The 14,883-nt window shown below is 36.2% G+C and overlaps 1 protein-coding gene across 5 annotated transcripts in view; it reads left to right on the top strand.

Moving 5' to 3' along the window:
• The first annotated feature begins 1,018 nt into the window (after positions 1–1,018).
• The window catches only part of LOC140750090 (zinc finger SWIM domain-containing protein 8 homolog), a 34,882-nt gene continuing 21,017 nt past the window's right edge, over positions 1,019–14,883 (top strand). For all 5 annotated transcript variants that reach the window (XM_073083447.1, XM_073083444.1, XM_073083443.1 and 2 more), the window contains exons 1-8: positions 1,019–1,549; positions 4,029–4,290; positions 4,506–4,669; positions 5,858–6,168; positions 7,534–7,729; positions 8,916–9,038; positions 9,459–9,566; positions 10,019–10,282. In XM_073083447.1, coding sequence (XP_072939548.1) covers positions 1,325–1,549; positions 4,029–4,290; positions 4,506–4,669; positions 5,858–6,168; positions 7,534–7,729; positions 8,916–9,038; positions 9,459–9,566; positions 10,019–10,282 — 1,653 coding nt within the window. In that variant the 5' untranslated portion in view covers positions 1,019–1,324. The remainder of the gene's footprint in view (positions 1,550–4,028; positions 4,291–4,505; positions 4,670–5,857; positions 6,169–7,533; positions 7,730–8,915; positions 9,039–9,458; positions 9,567–10,018; positions 10,283–14,883) is intronic.

The raw sequence follows: 14,883 nt of genomic DNA, 5'->3' as shown, positions 1-14,883 counted from the left end.
ATTTGGGTTGAGTTGTTAATATTGCCAGGATCAGAAGAAACAAACTAGATATTTCTAGAGTCTTATCGAAGTTTCAGCATCAACTTCGGCTATCACTATCCAAAAAAATCTCTTTCGGTAAAAACTATCGGTCCATTTGGGCCCAAGCCGAAAATAAATTACTCTTTTGACATTGTGAACAAGTACTTCTCAGTGTCCATATCAAACGAAACAAAAGATGGGCTAAACTGTACTTTATGACCCGTCGAATTTTGAGTTGCGAGTGATATAGGTGGGTAGCATTCCCTGTGAATATGGAATTGCGTAAACCTCCCGTTTTTTATGATTTTTTAAAATTTTGAGATTAAGTCGTAAAAATCGATTTTTCATTCTCACGAAACGTCAAGCACGTCAATAATACGACTGTCATTTACTCGATTTTTTGGATAATCGATTTTTTGCATCATCGATGCCGCATCTATTAAGGGCTGGCCAAACAACTTTAGTGTAACCAACTTTAGTGTACCTAATTTTTTCGGTTTAATTCCTAATGAAATACGTAGGTAACCTCAAAATTAAAAAAAAAAAAACATTAAAAAGGGGGATTTCCGCAACCCCCCCTTCACAGGGGAAGTTCGACGGGTCATAAAGTACAGTTTTACCGAAAGATGATTTACAAAAATATTATGATTATAATAACATATTTTTCTATTAATATGCATTTCTTCTAATTTTTGAAACGCAAAAAAGGTGCGATATTTTTTAATGATAATATTTATTATTTTGTACAGAAATTTACAGAGTATATAATAATACAGATAAAAATAAATAATGATATAGCATTTTTAGTTACATGAACAAAATTATTATTTTTATGTGTCGATGTTATTTTCGTGTATTATTTTTTTTTTTATATTATTATTTAAAATATTTAACAATTGCCTCTAGCAATCTTTACCAACGCCATCTAGTATTAATGTGCCGAACAGAGATGAGAGTTAATAAATAATGGTGTTAGGGGGCGGGGCAATCGGACGGGGTCGGGACGTTGTTCGGTTCTTCGGTTTCGGCCATATTTGTTATTGTGCTCGATAGGAATTTATTTAGATCCTCTAATTCCTGACTAAGAAGTGCTACACATTTCCTATTTTGTGATGTCTTTCATTTCATTTAATTATTTAATCGAAAATACTTACTTAGTTACGTAAATTCACTCGCGATCGATGAGTATGCTCGTTCAGTGATTGTGGAGACCCCCCTGTGGTGATTCGCTGAAATCATCCAGCGAATTTATTTAGAAATAATTTATAAAATCTTAATAAAGTGGCGGGGGCGTCGGGTAGCAATGGAAAAGGCGGACGACCAGCCGCCCCGGTCGATGTGGGATCACCAATTCTCGACTGGGAGGAGGCAGATCATTTCAGTTTTGAAGACTCCGAGAGATTTGAGGAAGATTCCCTGTGCAGCTGGAGCTCTGAACCTGAGAGTCTGTGTAACAACTGGCGAGGATGGCGGAGGCCCAATCTACAGAACTCATTCGTTCCCCGCAGCACAAAAAAGTCTATTCAAGGTAACTCATTACAGCTGATCCTTTGTTTCGATGTTCCGAATTGTACGTGAGACGTGTTAGCCCATTATAATTTGATGTTTTTAAATATGCTTAAAACTATAGTAGTTTTCTGGTATAAGTGCGCGCTGTGTACGAAGATGTTGTTTTCATTTAAACTTTTGGTGAGGTATAGGTAGGTAGTCGCGTAGGTCGCATGTGTGTTGCTACAAAGAACAGGTGCTGTAGTGTCATTTACCTCTGAGTGGACTGTGCTGTTAATAATAATATCTCTGGTTTCAAATCCTGCTATTTACTACTGTACCGTTTTCTTTGTTCTCTTAAAGTTGTTTTAACATTGCTTATTTGATTATTTAGTGAATGGAATGTTGTGATTGTTGAACTTTCACAACTTTCACTGATATTTGCTGTGGACACATGACTTATTTAGCATCATATTATCTAACAATAGCTAAACACACAGTTTGATGGCAATTTCTCTTGTTGCTCATTTGCAAAGAATATTCTGTTGGAATTTAAAGTAAATTAAACTAAATTCACATTACTAATAATAGTTAATGAAAAAAAAATCTTTGCCAAAAAATGTATGCAAAAATGCTCTTGATGTGACCTAAAGAGTAAAGATTACCGGTATTCTTAATTTTTTCTAATGTTTTTGAGTATTATATAACGATTTATGAAGCACAATTACTGCAATAAATTTCCTCTACCTATTGGAAGCCTTTATCCAATAGATGGCTTATAAGGGTAAGCAATGGAGGAATAATAAATAGAGATGCGGTCATGATGTTACTATCTTTACAATTTGTAAATGCATCATGCGAGAAAGCTAGTAACTAACGGAACTAAGCGAACTAACGGGATGGCTGCAGGGTCAGTCCACCCCAGGTCTCTGGTCCCGGTGGATCTCCAAATGTCTTCAACTTCCCGTGTAGACATTTGTAACAGCTTGTAAAATTGGAATAAGTTCTTAGACTGGGGGGCCTTATTCAACATTTTGCCCCAGACCTAATTCAACTTTTTGCCCCAGACCTCATTCAACATATCTGCTCCTGGTCTAAGTCAAGTGTAGTCTTAGACTTAGTGCATTTGGGTGCTTTGGAATATAAGAGTTTGGTACCATTTCTACCTACAAACATTAAATGTGTTCTATTAGATTAAATAAGACTGTTGTAAACAAAATTTATACAGCCATGGCCTGTGCTTGCGAAGCTATGTGTGTTATGTTATCAAATATACAAATACGCATTTTATAAAACAAAATTTTGTTATGCTGCAGACCATATCTGACATCTAAAATAATATAAATGCACCATAAGCATTGCAAAAATGACTTGGCCACTCTATTTAAAAATATATGAGTAAAGTAGTAAATTGGGTGCTTGATCAATAAATCAATACCTAGGCAGCTCAATCTCCATTGCATTAGAGTGACAACTGTAGTGCCAGGGTACAGCTGGCATAAAAAAATGTGAATTAATGCTGCCATCTCTAGTATTTTGCGACACCCTCTCAGGGCATCACATATTGCTTATATTTTGTTGTAAGTTGTGTGTATTTTGCAAAAACATATTAAAAAAAATGAGCATATATTAAAAATATTAACATGAATATTAAAGTGATTTCTCTTTTGACTTAAATATTTGGCATAATAACTGTGTTGGCATCTGAAATATAAAAAAAATAGTATATTGTGAAAAAACACTTTATATAATAACAGAGTGGTAAAAAATAGAAGAGCCAACAAAACTATGTCATATCGCTTCAGGATGCGAATGATTTCATACCATACAAGACCATACAAAACATAATAATAAAGGATACTTACTGTAAAGATATAACAATATCAGTAGACTGCCTTGCTTAGTATAAATAAATTATGTGTGTTTTCATATATTTTTCATAGTGAGAGTTTAATGCAAGTTTCTTAATGTTGGATGTGCTAATTTCAGGCTTTTAGTATTTTGGTCTCTACTGTGCTACTTCCATGTGGCAATCTGCATTGGAATAGTGTGGAGTAGATATCTTCATCAACCATTAGTTGATTTTTAACAACTGTAAAACCTCCTATTATTCTTGCTCAACACACCTAACATACAAGATACTTTATTGAAAAATATTTTATCTTTACTAATTATGAAATTGCCTTTGCAAAAGCACTAAATGGGTGACAGACTAATGTTGCTTGACCTCATATCAATTAACCTATTGTTATTTTGGCATCACTAAGCTTTGGGAGTTTTATCTTACTAATTGTTTCACTAATTGATTGATAAGAAGTCTAAATAATTAAAACAGTTTTTTTATTGTACTATATGACCTGAATACCACAAATAAATCACATGCTTTCCTATATTAATGCTCACACATAAATTACTGACATTTCTATAATTTCCTATTGCTTCTTATCATAAGCCTTTTTACAATATAAGTCAGCCTTTTTTAAGTTAGTACACGATTGGCTTTCAATAATTTCACCAAGTGTGCTTTCACAGACAAATCAGTTTCAACCCTAAGTGAGCTGGCAGCCAAGTGTGTAGCCTGTCATATACCATTTGAACTGGTCGAACATGTATATCCACCTGTGCCAGAACAGTTACAACTACAGATTGCCTTCTGGAGCTTCCCCGATAGTGAGGATGACATACGTCTGTACTCATGTTTGGCAAATGGATCAGCTGATGAGTTTCAGAGGGGAGAACATCTGTTTAGAGACAGGGCTGTCAAAGATGTTTTGCAAATCGGTGAGCTATGTGACATTCATTTTATTCTTTGAAGTGGAATAAATTTTCTTTGAATTCTAATTTAATGAAGTTTCTTTAAAACACAATACCTTTGTTTGGTGACATTTCTGACCTTTCTTATTGAGTTTCATTTTAAGATACACACTTATTGTTTGTTCATTCAATTTTCATGTTATGTCTCTCATTGTTAAAACTTATAGCTGTTTTTATTTCAGGGTTTCATTTATCGGCAACTGTCACCCTTAGCATGCCAAGATCTCAATTCAATGTGGCAGTAACATTCGACAGGCAGAGGATCTCATCATGTAACTGCACTTGTTCATCGCCGGCCCACTGGTGCTCGCATATTGTTGCTGTTTGCCTCTATAGGATCCATCTAGTAAGTATTTCTCAAGTGAATTGGTGTCAGACAGGACAGGTAGAGCCAGCGTGGTTCAGTCAGGGAGATGCAACCACCACATACTTTGCAAGCAGTACTCAAGCGTCTATCTTAGATCGCGGGAGTGGCCACACATCTATGATCGGTTTCAGATAGATTTTTTTTTATATGCAGTTGGTTACAGAGGTACATTGGAGCGGAATGCGAGTTCCTTCTGAATTCCACTAGGGAAAACTTGTTTAGAATAGTATTATTAGGTTGCGACATCAGTTAATAGGTATATGATTTAAATTTTCCCTTAGACACTTTGTTGTAATAATACTGAAGTAGTAATACTTAATACACTAATTGATTATGCTATGAATCAGTTTTCAATTGCTCATTTCATGACACATTCATGATTTTCATGTCGCTATGTTTAAGGAAGATGGTTATGAATTAATAATGAAGTTAGGCGGTTAAATAAATAATGGTTGATTGTTTTATTCAGGTTAATTGTTTTACTTCTAATCCTGACGTTTTACAACCTTCGATGTATGGAATATTATTATTTTTCATTCACGATCTTTCGTTAACCCATATTTCCAATTGGTTTATTTCCATTAAAAGCTTCAGTATTCTCGCTAGCTATGTACGCAATAGGGTGAAAGCGCACCTGTAGGTAACTATCGATTTTATATCTCTCAGCGGCGAATAGGTATTGTAGTTATGTTCATCAATAGTAGTTTATGTCGACGGACGTCACTACGTAGGTCTAGTTGGACGTAAACTTTTATATTTATGAACAAACTGACAGCATAATGCGGACAATACATAATCTTTTATTTCTACCTTTATGCGTTGTAAAAGTTGCTTGAAACTCTAAGATTGTTCCCATTTCAACCCTATTTCGGCCTAATAACGGCAGTGCTAAAAGCTGCTGTGTTTCATGTTGAAGGGTGTGGTAAGGGAGACGTACTTATCTTAGTCTTTTCAACTTAATTCTGTAGATAGGAATCTGGTCTCATCTGGGGTTGATTACGAAAGTTCAAGGGCGGCAGTAGCCACGATCGTTAGGTACTTAAATATCATGAAAAAGAACGAATCGATTATGAATAAATAAATAAGAACGTGTATGAATTTTACGAAAAGCGTATAAATACATTAAATACACAAGATACAGGTTATTAAAATCATTTTTCATTTTAGCCCACCCAGGTATGCCTCAGGGCGCCGGTGTCAGAGTCATTGCAACGATTGCGACGCGATCAGTTGCAGAAGTTCGCACAATATCTCATATCTGAGTTACCGAGACAAGTGCTTCCAACCGCTCAACGTATACTGGACGAACTGCTGTCAGCTCAGCCGAACCAGATTAACACGACCTGTGGCGCTCCCGACCCGACCGCAGGGGCGTCCGCCTATGAATACACTTCATGGTTTTTGGACGAAAAAACCTTGCATAACAACATCAACAAGATATTAGTCAAGTTCTGTGTTCCGGCACCGATAGTGTTTAGGTAAGTAAAATATTCACTATACTTGCTTCATTAGTTTATCAAGTAATGAATAGGCTTCATGAAAGGGTAACAATTTAGAACAATCATAATGTGCAATAAACACGCCACGTGCTATTTTGTAAATGGTCGCTGATAAATGATAATACAATAATTTATAGTTGATAAGATTTATTGCCTTTAATGTGCTAATGATACGATATTAATGTTATGCATTTTGAGAACAGTACACATTTCTTTGTAGTAAACTACACTACACTAATAACTCTTTCATATAATAAATATAGATATATAGTCAATTGTTTGAAATAATAATGATCTCACTCATTTTTTTGTTTGAAACATGATACATGTAATAGATATTTACATAATAATTCAGTCGCTATAAACCTATGTACAATTAAAACAGGTAATATTTAGAAAAGAGAATCTCCTTATGAATATTTAGAGAACGACTTATCTCAAATACTTTAAAACTACATAGCTAAGGTGGATCGTAAAATGTACATTACATGAACGGTTCATTTGAGGAAATATAGGTAGGTGCCTACCTCCGAGGCTTCCCTATGAAAGAGCAATCTAATTAACCTAATTCTGTTTTAAATCTCTTGCCTGTTTGAATGGACTTTATTTCTTTATCTTGAATACATTTTATTTAGGAATGTATGTTTACACCTTTGTCGTTTCTTACTTTAAATTCGCAGCTCTGCAGCTCAGTGTTTGTTCTTTTTTCAACTAAATTTTCTGCACTTTTTAGACAATATTCCTACATAAATTAAGTATCTTTAGTCTTTTTTTTGTTGAATCTATTTAGCAGTTCATTGTTACTTTTGAAAGATCGGGTTATTAAGTAGGCGTTCGACAAGTTTCATTGACTTTTTGATTATTGTATACAACCTTTACTTTTGGATATAAGTTGTCCTATTTAATAAAATGTATTGTTAAATTCGAATTGTCAAAGTCCACTCTGATACTAAATCAGTAACACCACACCACACTGCTCTTATTTCATCACGACTGTTATCTAGTTTTTATAACGCGTCATAACGCTCTAACACCGTAACAAGTATTTCAAAAAATAACAGGGCGCTTCGTGCACATAAATTATGTACTCTCCATTTAGTACACAATAGTCCACTATTGATTCCTTCGTGCCACTTAGAACTCACGGTACGTTTTCTTCCGTCTTCGCGCGGACGCGGCATAAGCTACCTTTTGTTTTGAAAATGACAACTTTTTAATGCATCTTCATAATCTATGCCTGCTTGTTTTTAAAATAAAAATAGCTATTCCGAATCTACGTGCGGGTGCGGAGGAAAAACGCTCCCGAGTTCTCACATGACTCTTATTCACATTTCTTTTTTGTAGCGATGTGAACTATCTGAGCACTAGCGCGCCCCCAGCGGCAGCAGAATGGTCATCCTTGCTGAGACCGCTCAGGGGCAGAGAGCCGGAGGGCATGTGGAATTTACTCTCCATAGTTCGGGAGATGTACAAACGCAATGACAGAAACGCCATACCCTTATTGGAGATCATCACTGAGGAGGTCATGGCGTGCGAGCAGGTTAGTACTGTATTTCAGAAACTGTTGACATCATCAAACCGTTAATTTAATTTTTCTAATTTCATTTCATTAAAAATAAATTGAATAAAGTGGGTTTAACTTACAATAACATACGGATAATTTAATTTATTTAATATGTCACTACCTTTCATTACTAATGTTGTACTTTTCGGGATAAAACGTTTTTTATAAGTTCGAAAAAATAATTTCATTCGAATTTCAAGTTTATCCCTGTTCCCGTACTTTAATCAAACTAAATACTAGGTTCTGTCTTCATCTAAGTGTATTTTCAATGCGGTAATAGACTTCAGATTACATAATATTTAAGATAACGAATTTGTGATTGCTGATAGATACGGACGCACATCTGCGTAATTGATACGTAAATAGATTATCGATTTGATTGATTTGTAACCACGCAACTTGTGGGAGGGCCTTCTCGGCTTGAGTTTGATTGACGTGACTTTTGATTCGTATCGATGACCTATTGGCTGTAGTTCCTTCTCAAGTGTACATTGTATCTCTAATTTGATACCGAATTTCATAAGTTATCATGACACGCTGCACGTGCGTTACGAATTACTAATGATTAATGCGTAGTTGTAATTTTATTGATGAACGTTTGAAGGATGGTGAAATAGCAATTTAATTTACTGTAATATAATCCTAAAAGGTATGTATTCAAAAAAGAATCTGTTTATTCGATTCTAATGTGATTATAGTTTCAAAAGCTAAAACGCCGATGTCGAATTAAAACACCTTAATTGAATGGTCGATTAGAGTATTCTGTTGCTTGAGTAATGCGTAACTAAAATTGAGAAGAGTTAGATTTGGGCAATGCGTTTAAAGAAAACATTTAAAGACCCGTGTTCAGTAATAGTAAACTTATATATGAAAAATATTTCTTATGAAAATGTATGCCGAGACGCATTTCTAGTAATAATGAACTGATAGATTATTTTTTAAATGAGACTTCTTTATGTACGCTATGAGAGGGAAACACGTATTGTTAATTACGGAAACGGTTACGTTACAATAATAACTTTTATTTTATATCGATTTGTACTTATTGTTCGATTTGGAAGAACCTTGTGATATTTATTTTGCAATATCTATTTTATTGTAATAGCTTCACTTTTCGCGTGATACATTGAAAGTTGAAACACATAATATTTTGTGTGTGCAGATAATAGTGTGGTGGTACAGCACTAAGGCGGCGCTAGTGGCGTGGGGCAGCGGCGGCGGCAAGCACGGCGGCGCCGCGGGCAACTCCGCCGCGCAACACGCCTGCTCCTCGCTCTGCGATGAGGTGCGTTGGATACTGCCATAAGTCCATGGTTTAATGCTCGGTTACATTGATTATTTTTTAGCTACGGTTATACTGTCATAATTTTGCCTGCCTTTTAATGGGGATATGTAATGTCTGTGTCAAGGTTTGAAGGCTATGTTAATGCTTTACAGTGAGTTGGCAATGCGAAGTTTTTGCGATTAGATTTGTAAATAAATAAGATTTGATATGGTGTTAATAATTGTGTCTATTGATTGATACGTTCTATTTTATGTATGGATTTAAACCTTATCTAGTTTTTGATATTACATCTACACTAAAGAGTTGATGATTTTCGGGAGCCTAGTCCCGATATAAAAATATTAAGAATTTAAGTTTTATATAAATATATTTTATAATCTAATCCTACAAAATCTACAATAATAATTTTTGTATTAACAGGTTGTCGTTTTGTGGCGTCTTGCCGCATTGAACCCCGCGTTAGCGCCTCATGAGAGAGACACACTTCATGAGCAATTTGCTCAGTGGCACATGAAAGTTGTCGACAAGGTACGTGATAACTTAACCATTATATGTACATATTTATTACATTTTACAGATTGTACGTAGTTTCAAGAATATTATCGGCAATCACTCTGCTTGTTACAGTTTCATAAAAATACGAGTAGCTGCAATTTTTAGAATATCACTTGTGTATATTTCATAATATTGTGGAGTTTTGGGTATTTGGTTTTAATATGAGTCAAGATGCTTGGGCCTTTATTTTCTAATGTCATTTTCTTACTGAATATTGGTTTTGACCATAATATTTTCCTTAAACATTCATATCTAGCAGTAGTGGCGGAAAACTGAATAATGCCCCCTGTTTAAGAAGTTGAGAGTTTACAAGCTTCTTCAAATGTCTACAAGGAAACTTGTAGGTATTTGGCGGGCCCCCAAGACCAGAGCTCGCCACTGTCTAGCAGAAAGACAGTAGAGCTAATCACATACAATTTGTCCAGGTGTCCAAAAACCGCAACAACCACATGGGCTCAACATCGCACTCGTCGTCGCGTCACCCTCGCTCGCACTCTCATCCGCCGTTCATAAACGGTATCAGCGAGACGGAGGTGTTCCCCGGCTTCCACCCCGCTATGGAGGCGTGCTTCCTCGAGTGGGACGACTACCAGATACCCGGGGTTACTTACACCAAGGATCTGAACCCGCTGTACCACAGCCCGTTCACTATCTTCCGGCACGCGGATAAGAATGATGGTGTTCATCAGGTATGTGTATTGCCAGTATAAATAAAATATGAAATTTTCCGAAGAAAAATTGTGTACATCAAACAGTTAATAAAGCCCACACGAGAGACAAAGCTCACTATGACTTGGTATATGTCGGCGATATCCCAATACCGCACTTTATTAATAAACTGAACGAAACGACTTTAATATGAGAATCACTTTTATTCACTTTTATTTATAATTCGGGCAGAGTAACGGCTTACACGACTGATTAAATGCGAATGAATCACGCTCTACCAGCGCGTGGACTTAAATACTACTCAAGTGACAAATAGCCTAAGAACTACCCTCTCACGTCACTTGTTTTGTTATAACAAGTGACGTGATTTACAATAAATTTAACTATTAATAAAATAACATTATATTTAAAATATTGTTTTAAAAATACGAGAATAAATATTTTAATATTATTATAATTCATATAATTTATTTGGTATGACTAACAAAGTGTTTTGAAGTACTACCGGAAGTCGTCCATATTTTAATCTAAATATTAATTCCACATTGACAATCAAAATTAACATGATAATAATTAATATTATATATTATAAAAGGTCTCGCCGCCCATACGGCCATACTGACTCAGCGCGCTCTCTGCGCAATTCTGGTGTTACAAAAATAAACCCAAAATAAATATAACATAGTTATCAAATGCCTCGCCGCCCATACGGTTATACTGATTCAAGCGCGCTCTCGGCGCTTATTACAAATGAAATAAAAATAATAAATTTCTTTTGTGAACTTAAAAAAAGAGAATCAATAACAATAAAACATTTTACATGTAAAACAAAAATATAACATTTCCTTGAACATAAAAAAAATAAAAAACATTTTAAACTAAAAATAACAATAAAACATTTCTTTGAACATAAATATTTGTAAACTTAAATTAGAGATAAGATAAACAGTATTGCAATATGGTACCAGTAAGCCCCAGGATCCAAATCAAACCAACCATAACAACCATCACCCATATTGGGATCAAGCTGACAATAACCGGCATCACCCATCCCGGGATCTAGCCCCCAAGACCGGGAAAAGGAAACGCATGGTGGCCAGCCAGCATCAGGGAAAGGAAATGCGGACAAGGCAACAACAACACAACACAACACAATAACACACATCGAGCATCACCCATCCTGGGATCTAGCCAACACACAAATCAGGCGTCACCCATCCTGGGATCTAGCCTCCAAGACCGGGAAAAGGAAACGCATGGTGATCAGCCAGCGTTATGGGAAAGGAAATGTGGAAACATAGGCATCACCCAACCTGGGATCTAGCCCCCAAGACCGGGAAAAGGAAACGCATGGTGATCGGCCAGCGTTATGGGAAAGGAAATGCGGAAAGGAAATAAATAAAGCGTAGTTACAAATTGTTTCAAAGTTCTCATTTACCCAGTGCCCATACGGCTCCACGTGTGCAAATTTCCATCTTTTTCTTTATTTTTTTTTAAAGATAATAATTTGTTACAAAAATTGAAATGAAGGTTCAGCGGTCCAAATTGTGGCGTTGTGGCACCCAAGGTCCACGCGCACCCCGACCACTCACTTGTAGCAGGTATCGACAAACCGCCCCTATGTCTCTCCAGATAGTGCCATCTCGTACTTAGCGCACTCAAACCAACCCTCCACTGGCCATCCGTGGCATGGCCATCGTGATAAGTCAAACGTCCTCGTGTGCTGTTTCTGTAAGACAGAAAAACAAACGGCGAATATTAGAATGTCCGCTCGGCCAATCCTGACTAACTCGTGTTAAGGTTATTCGCCACGCTAAAACTAAAAGACTAATGATAAATAGTTTATTTCAAATCACATGAATCTCAACGCACAATACAACCGTACTCAATTTCGACCTCTTTTACATTACTATCACTTTTCTAATTAAACAAAATTTTACACAAAATCGATCGGTCGCATTGTCTGTATAAGATTCCACATTTTCTACAACACTATTTAAACAAAAGAATTAGTCCCTTAACATTAAACTCAAACGCGTAAAATAAATTCCAATGAACTATTTTTTTGTTTTTTTTTTTTTTGTTTTTTTTTTTTTTTTTATAAACTAAGAGCTTAGCTGACCAATTCCTTCTAATTACTAAAATTACTTAGACCAAATACATCAAATAATTAGAGACATTAAACCACTACATATGATTGATGGATAACCCAGTAACCTCTTGTTACTTTTTATTAACGCAAATCCACTTACATGAATACACATAGTTTCTACTGAAACTAGACCTCCGCCATAGCTGCCTGCCCACCGCATAATACGGCTACACGACAACCTCTGGTACAGTCCGATCAAAGTGCTTACTCAAGTTCTCAAGTCATTATTGTAACTACTTTAAATAAATTTAGTCAGCTTAGCACCAATTACCCCGTAATATACCCTATTTGTATATAGATAAACAAAATGACAGAAGTCTGGAAGTTCATCAAGGACATTAAAACTCAAAATTTAAATGTTCTAACCTAAATCACTTTCATCTTGGTCAATACAACACACCGTTAAATTCAAACATGAGCGCCACTGAACGCTATGGTATCGTATCTTCGCTGAACCCATATCACAAACACATCTATTGAGCCTTTACCGAAGACAACTCTATTCGCTTCATCAGAAAAAGAAATGAGGGACCTTATGAATCGGCTTGAGAGTACAAGCTTGGACTTTGGCCTTTTGATAAACAGGAGCAAAACTAAAATTATGATGATCGACCGTTCTGAGTCACTACAACGAACAAATCTGCTCAGCGACTTCGAAATCGTCAAGGAATTTCAATACCTGGGGTCAGTCATTAATGATAAAGGAAACTGCGAAACTGAGATACGACGCCGCATCGGTATGGCTAAAACGGCAATGAACCAACTTACCAGGGTCTGGAAGGACAGGAATATTACTAAGCGTAAAAAAGTTCACTTAGTTCGTACGCTCGTCTTTTCCATATTCCTCTACGCATCGGAATCTTGGACGCTGAAAGTAGCAGACAGACAAAGAGTGGACGCATTTGAGATGTGGTGCTGGCGGCGAATGCTAAGAATCCCGTGGACAGCCTTCCGGACCCACACATCCATCTTAAAATAATTACACCTAGAGCATTCCCAACGTCTTTCCTGCCTGTGCCTTCACCGCATACTTAAATACTTCGGTCATATAGCCCGAAGAAATAATGACAACCTAGAAAAGCTACTGGTGACAGGCAAGGTGGAGGGCCAAAGACCCAGAGGACACAGCCCAAAACGATGGTCAGACCAGGTATCGGACCATCTAAAGATACCGGTTAGCGAGGCGATACACCAGGCCACTAATCGCAATCTCTGGAAAGACGCTATAAAGCAAAGAAGTCACGATCCTCAGCATTGAGGGACCGACTATAGAGAGAGAGAGAGAGAATCTCCATTGAGCAACGTGTAGACTTAAAATTGCATTAATACGACAACCTTCAGAAATTTTTCACAAGAAATAATGAGTGTACCCGCAAAATCGTAAAATTCGTAATTCGTAAGTAAATTCTTTCCAAACAGTGGTCAAATACTGGTAGCCAAATTATTAATAAACCGTCAAGTACCTCAATTTTCAACACGCTTTTATTAGCTTGGGTTGTACGTTTGTATGTATGTATGTACTAACAGTAACGGAATCTTTGAGCCCGATTTCTATCCACTTTGAACGTCCAGTTTAATTAAAAATTTTGAAGTATTATCAAAAACCACGAATACACGATTTTAACATTTTTGTACCATTGTCCTTATCGATATCCTCAGGATTAACGATTTTCGAGGCGAGAGAAAGCGCCTTATGGAGCGTTCAGGCAAAGTTACTAGATCGATTTTAAGCTTTGGAAAATAATAATTTAATTTCCCTATAACTCAAATGTACTGAAACATATCTATAATGCCATCTTGTAGAATGATTTATTTTTTTAGGATTCCGTACTCAAAGGATAAAAGGATAAAACTAAACCCTCTGCTGTCTGTTCGTGAGTCACAGGGCTTTATCTCTTAAACCGTAATAGATAGAAACTTGATTTTTTTTTTTACAGACTGTTCATAATGATGGTCGCTATAACAACAAATACTACGAGGGGTGCTTTTCGAAAATTGATAAGTGGAGCACTCCACGCTTTTTTTTTTACAATTATACAATTTACTGTTCCTTAATAGATTCCTAGATTGAAATTTATTTTCTACTTTTTAGTTGAGTTTATCATAAAAGCGTGTTTTTTAGTTTTTTGAACTATATTTATTAAAGTATAAAGTCACTTACCGAAAAGGCTCTTACTAACTCACCGCCTTGGTTTTACCAGAGTGAAAAAGTATCCTGCCTTATAGCGACCCGTAACATTGGCCCCTTTACGGTACGTTCGCGGTCAACACAAGTCCAGTGTCGTTGTAATACCACCAATAAGCAGCTATAGTAGATTCTTAGCCTGTGAACACTCAAATATTAGGTGAACATTATAAAATTACAAGATAGAAATAAATTGAAACAATAGACCACCCAAGTGATTATAAGTATCAAAATGGCAACGAGTCGCCCGTATGAAATAAACTTGTCATACTACACTAGGGTCC

This window comes from Epargyreus clarus, unplaced genomic scaffold (genome assembly GCF_041222505.1).
Source record: "Epargyreus clarus isolate Ecla_fem2 unplaced genomic scaffold, WU_Ecla_fem_2.2 ptg000019l, whole genome shotgun sequence".
NCBI classification, from domain to species: Eukaryota; Metazoa; Arthropoda; class Insecta; order Lepidoptera; family Hesperiidae; genus Epargyreus; species Epargyreus clarus.
The sequence above is the reverse complement of the archived record's forward strand: the minus strand, read 5'-3'. Positions and strand labels throughout refer to the sequence as shown.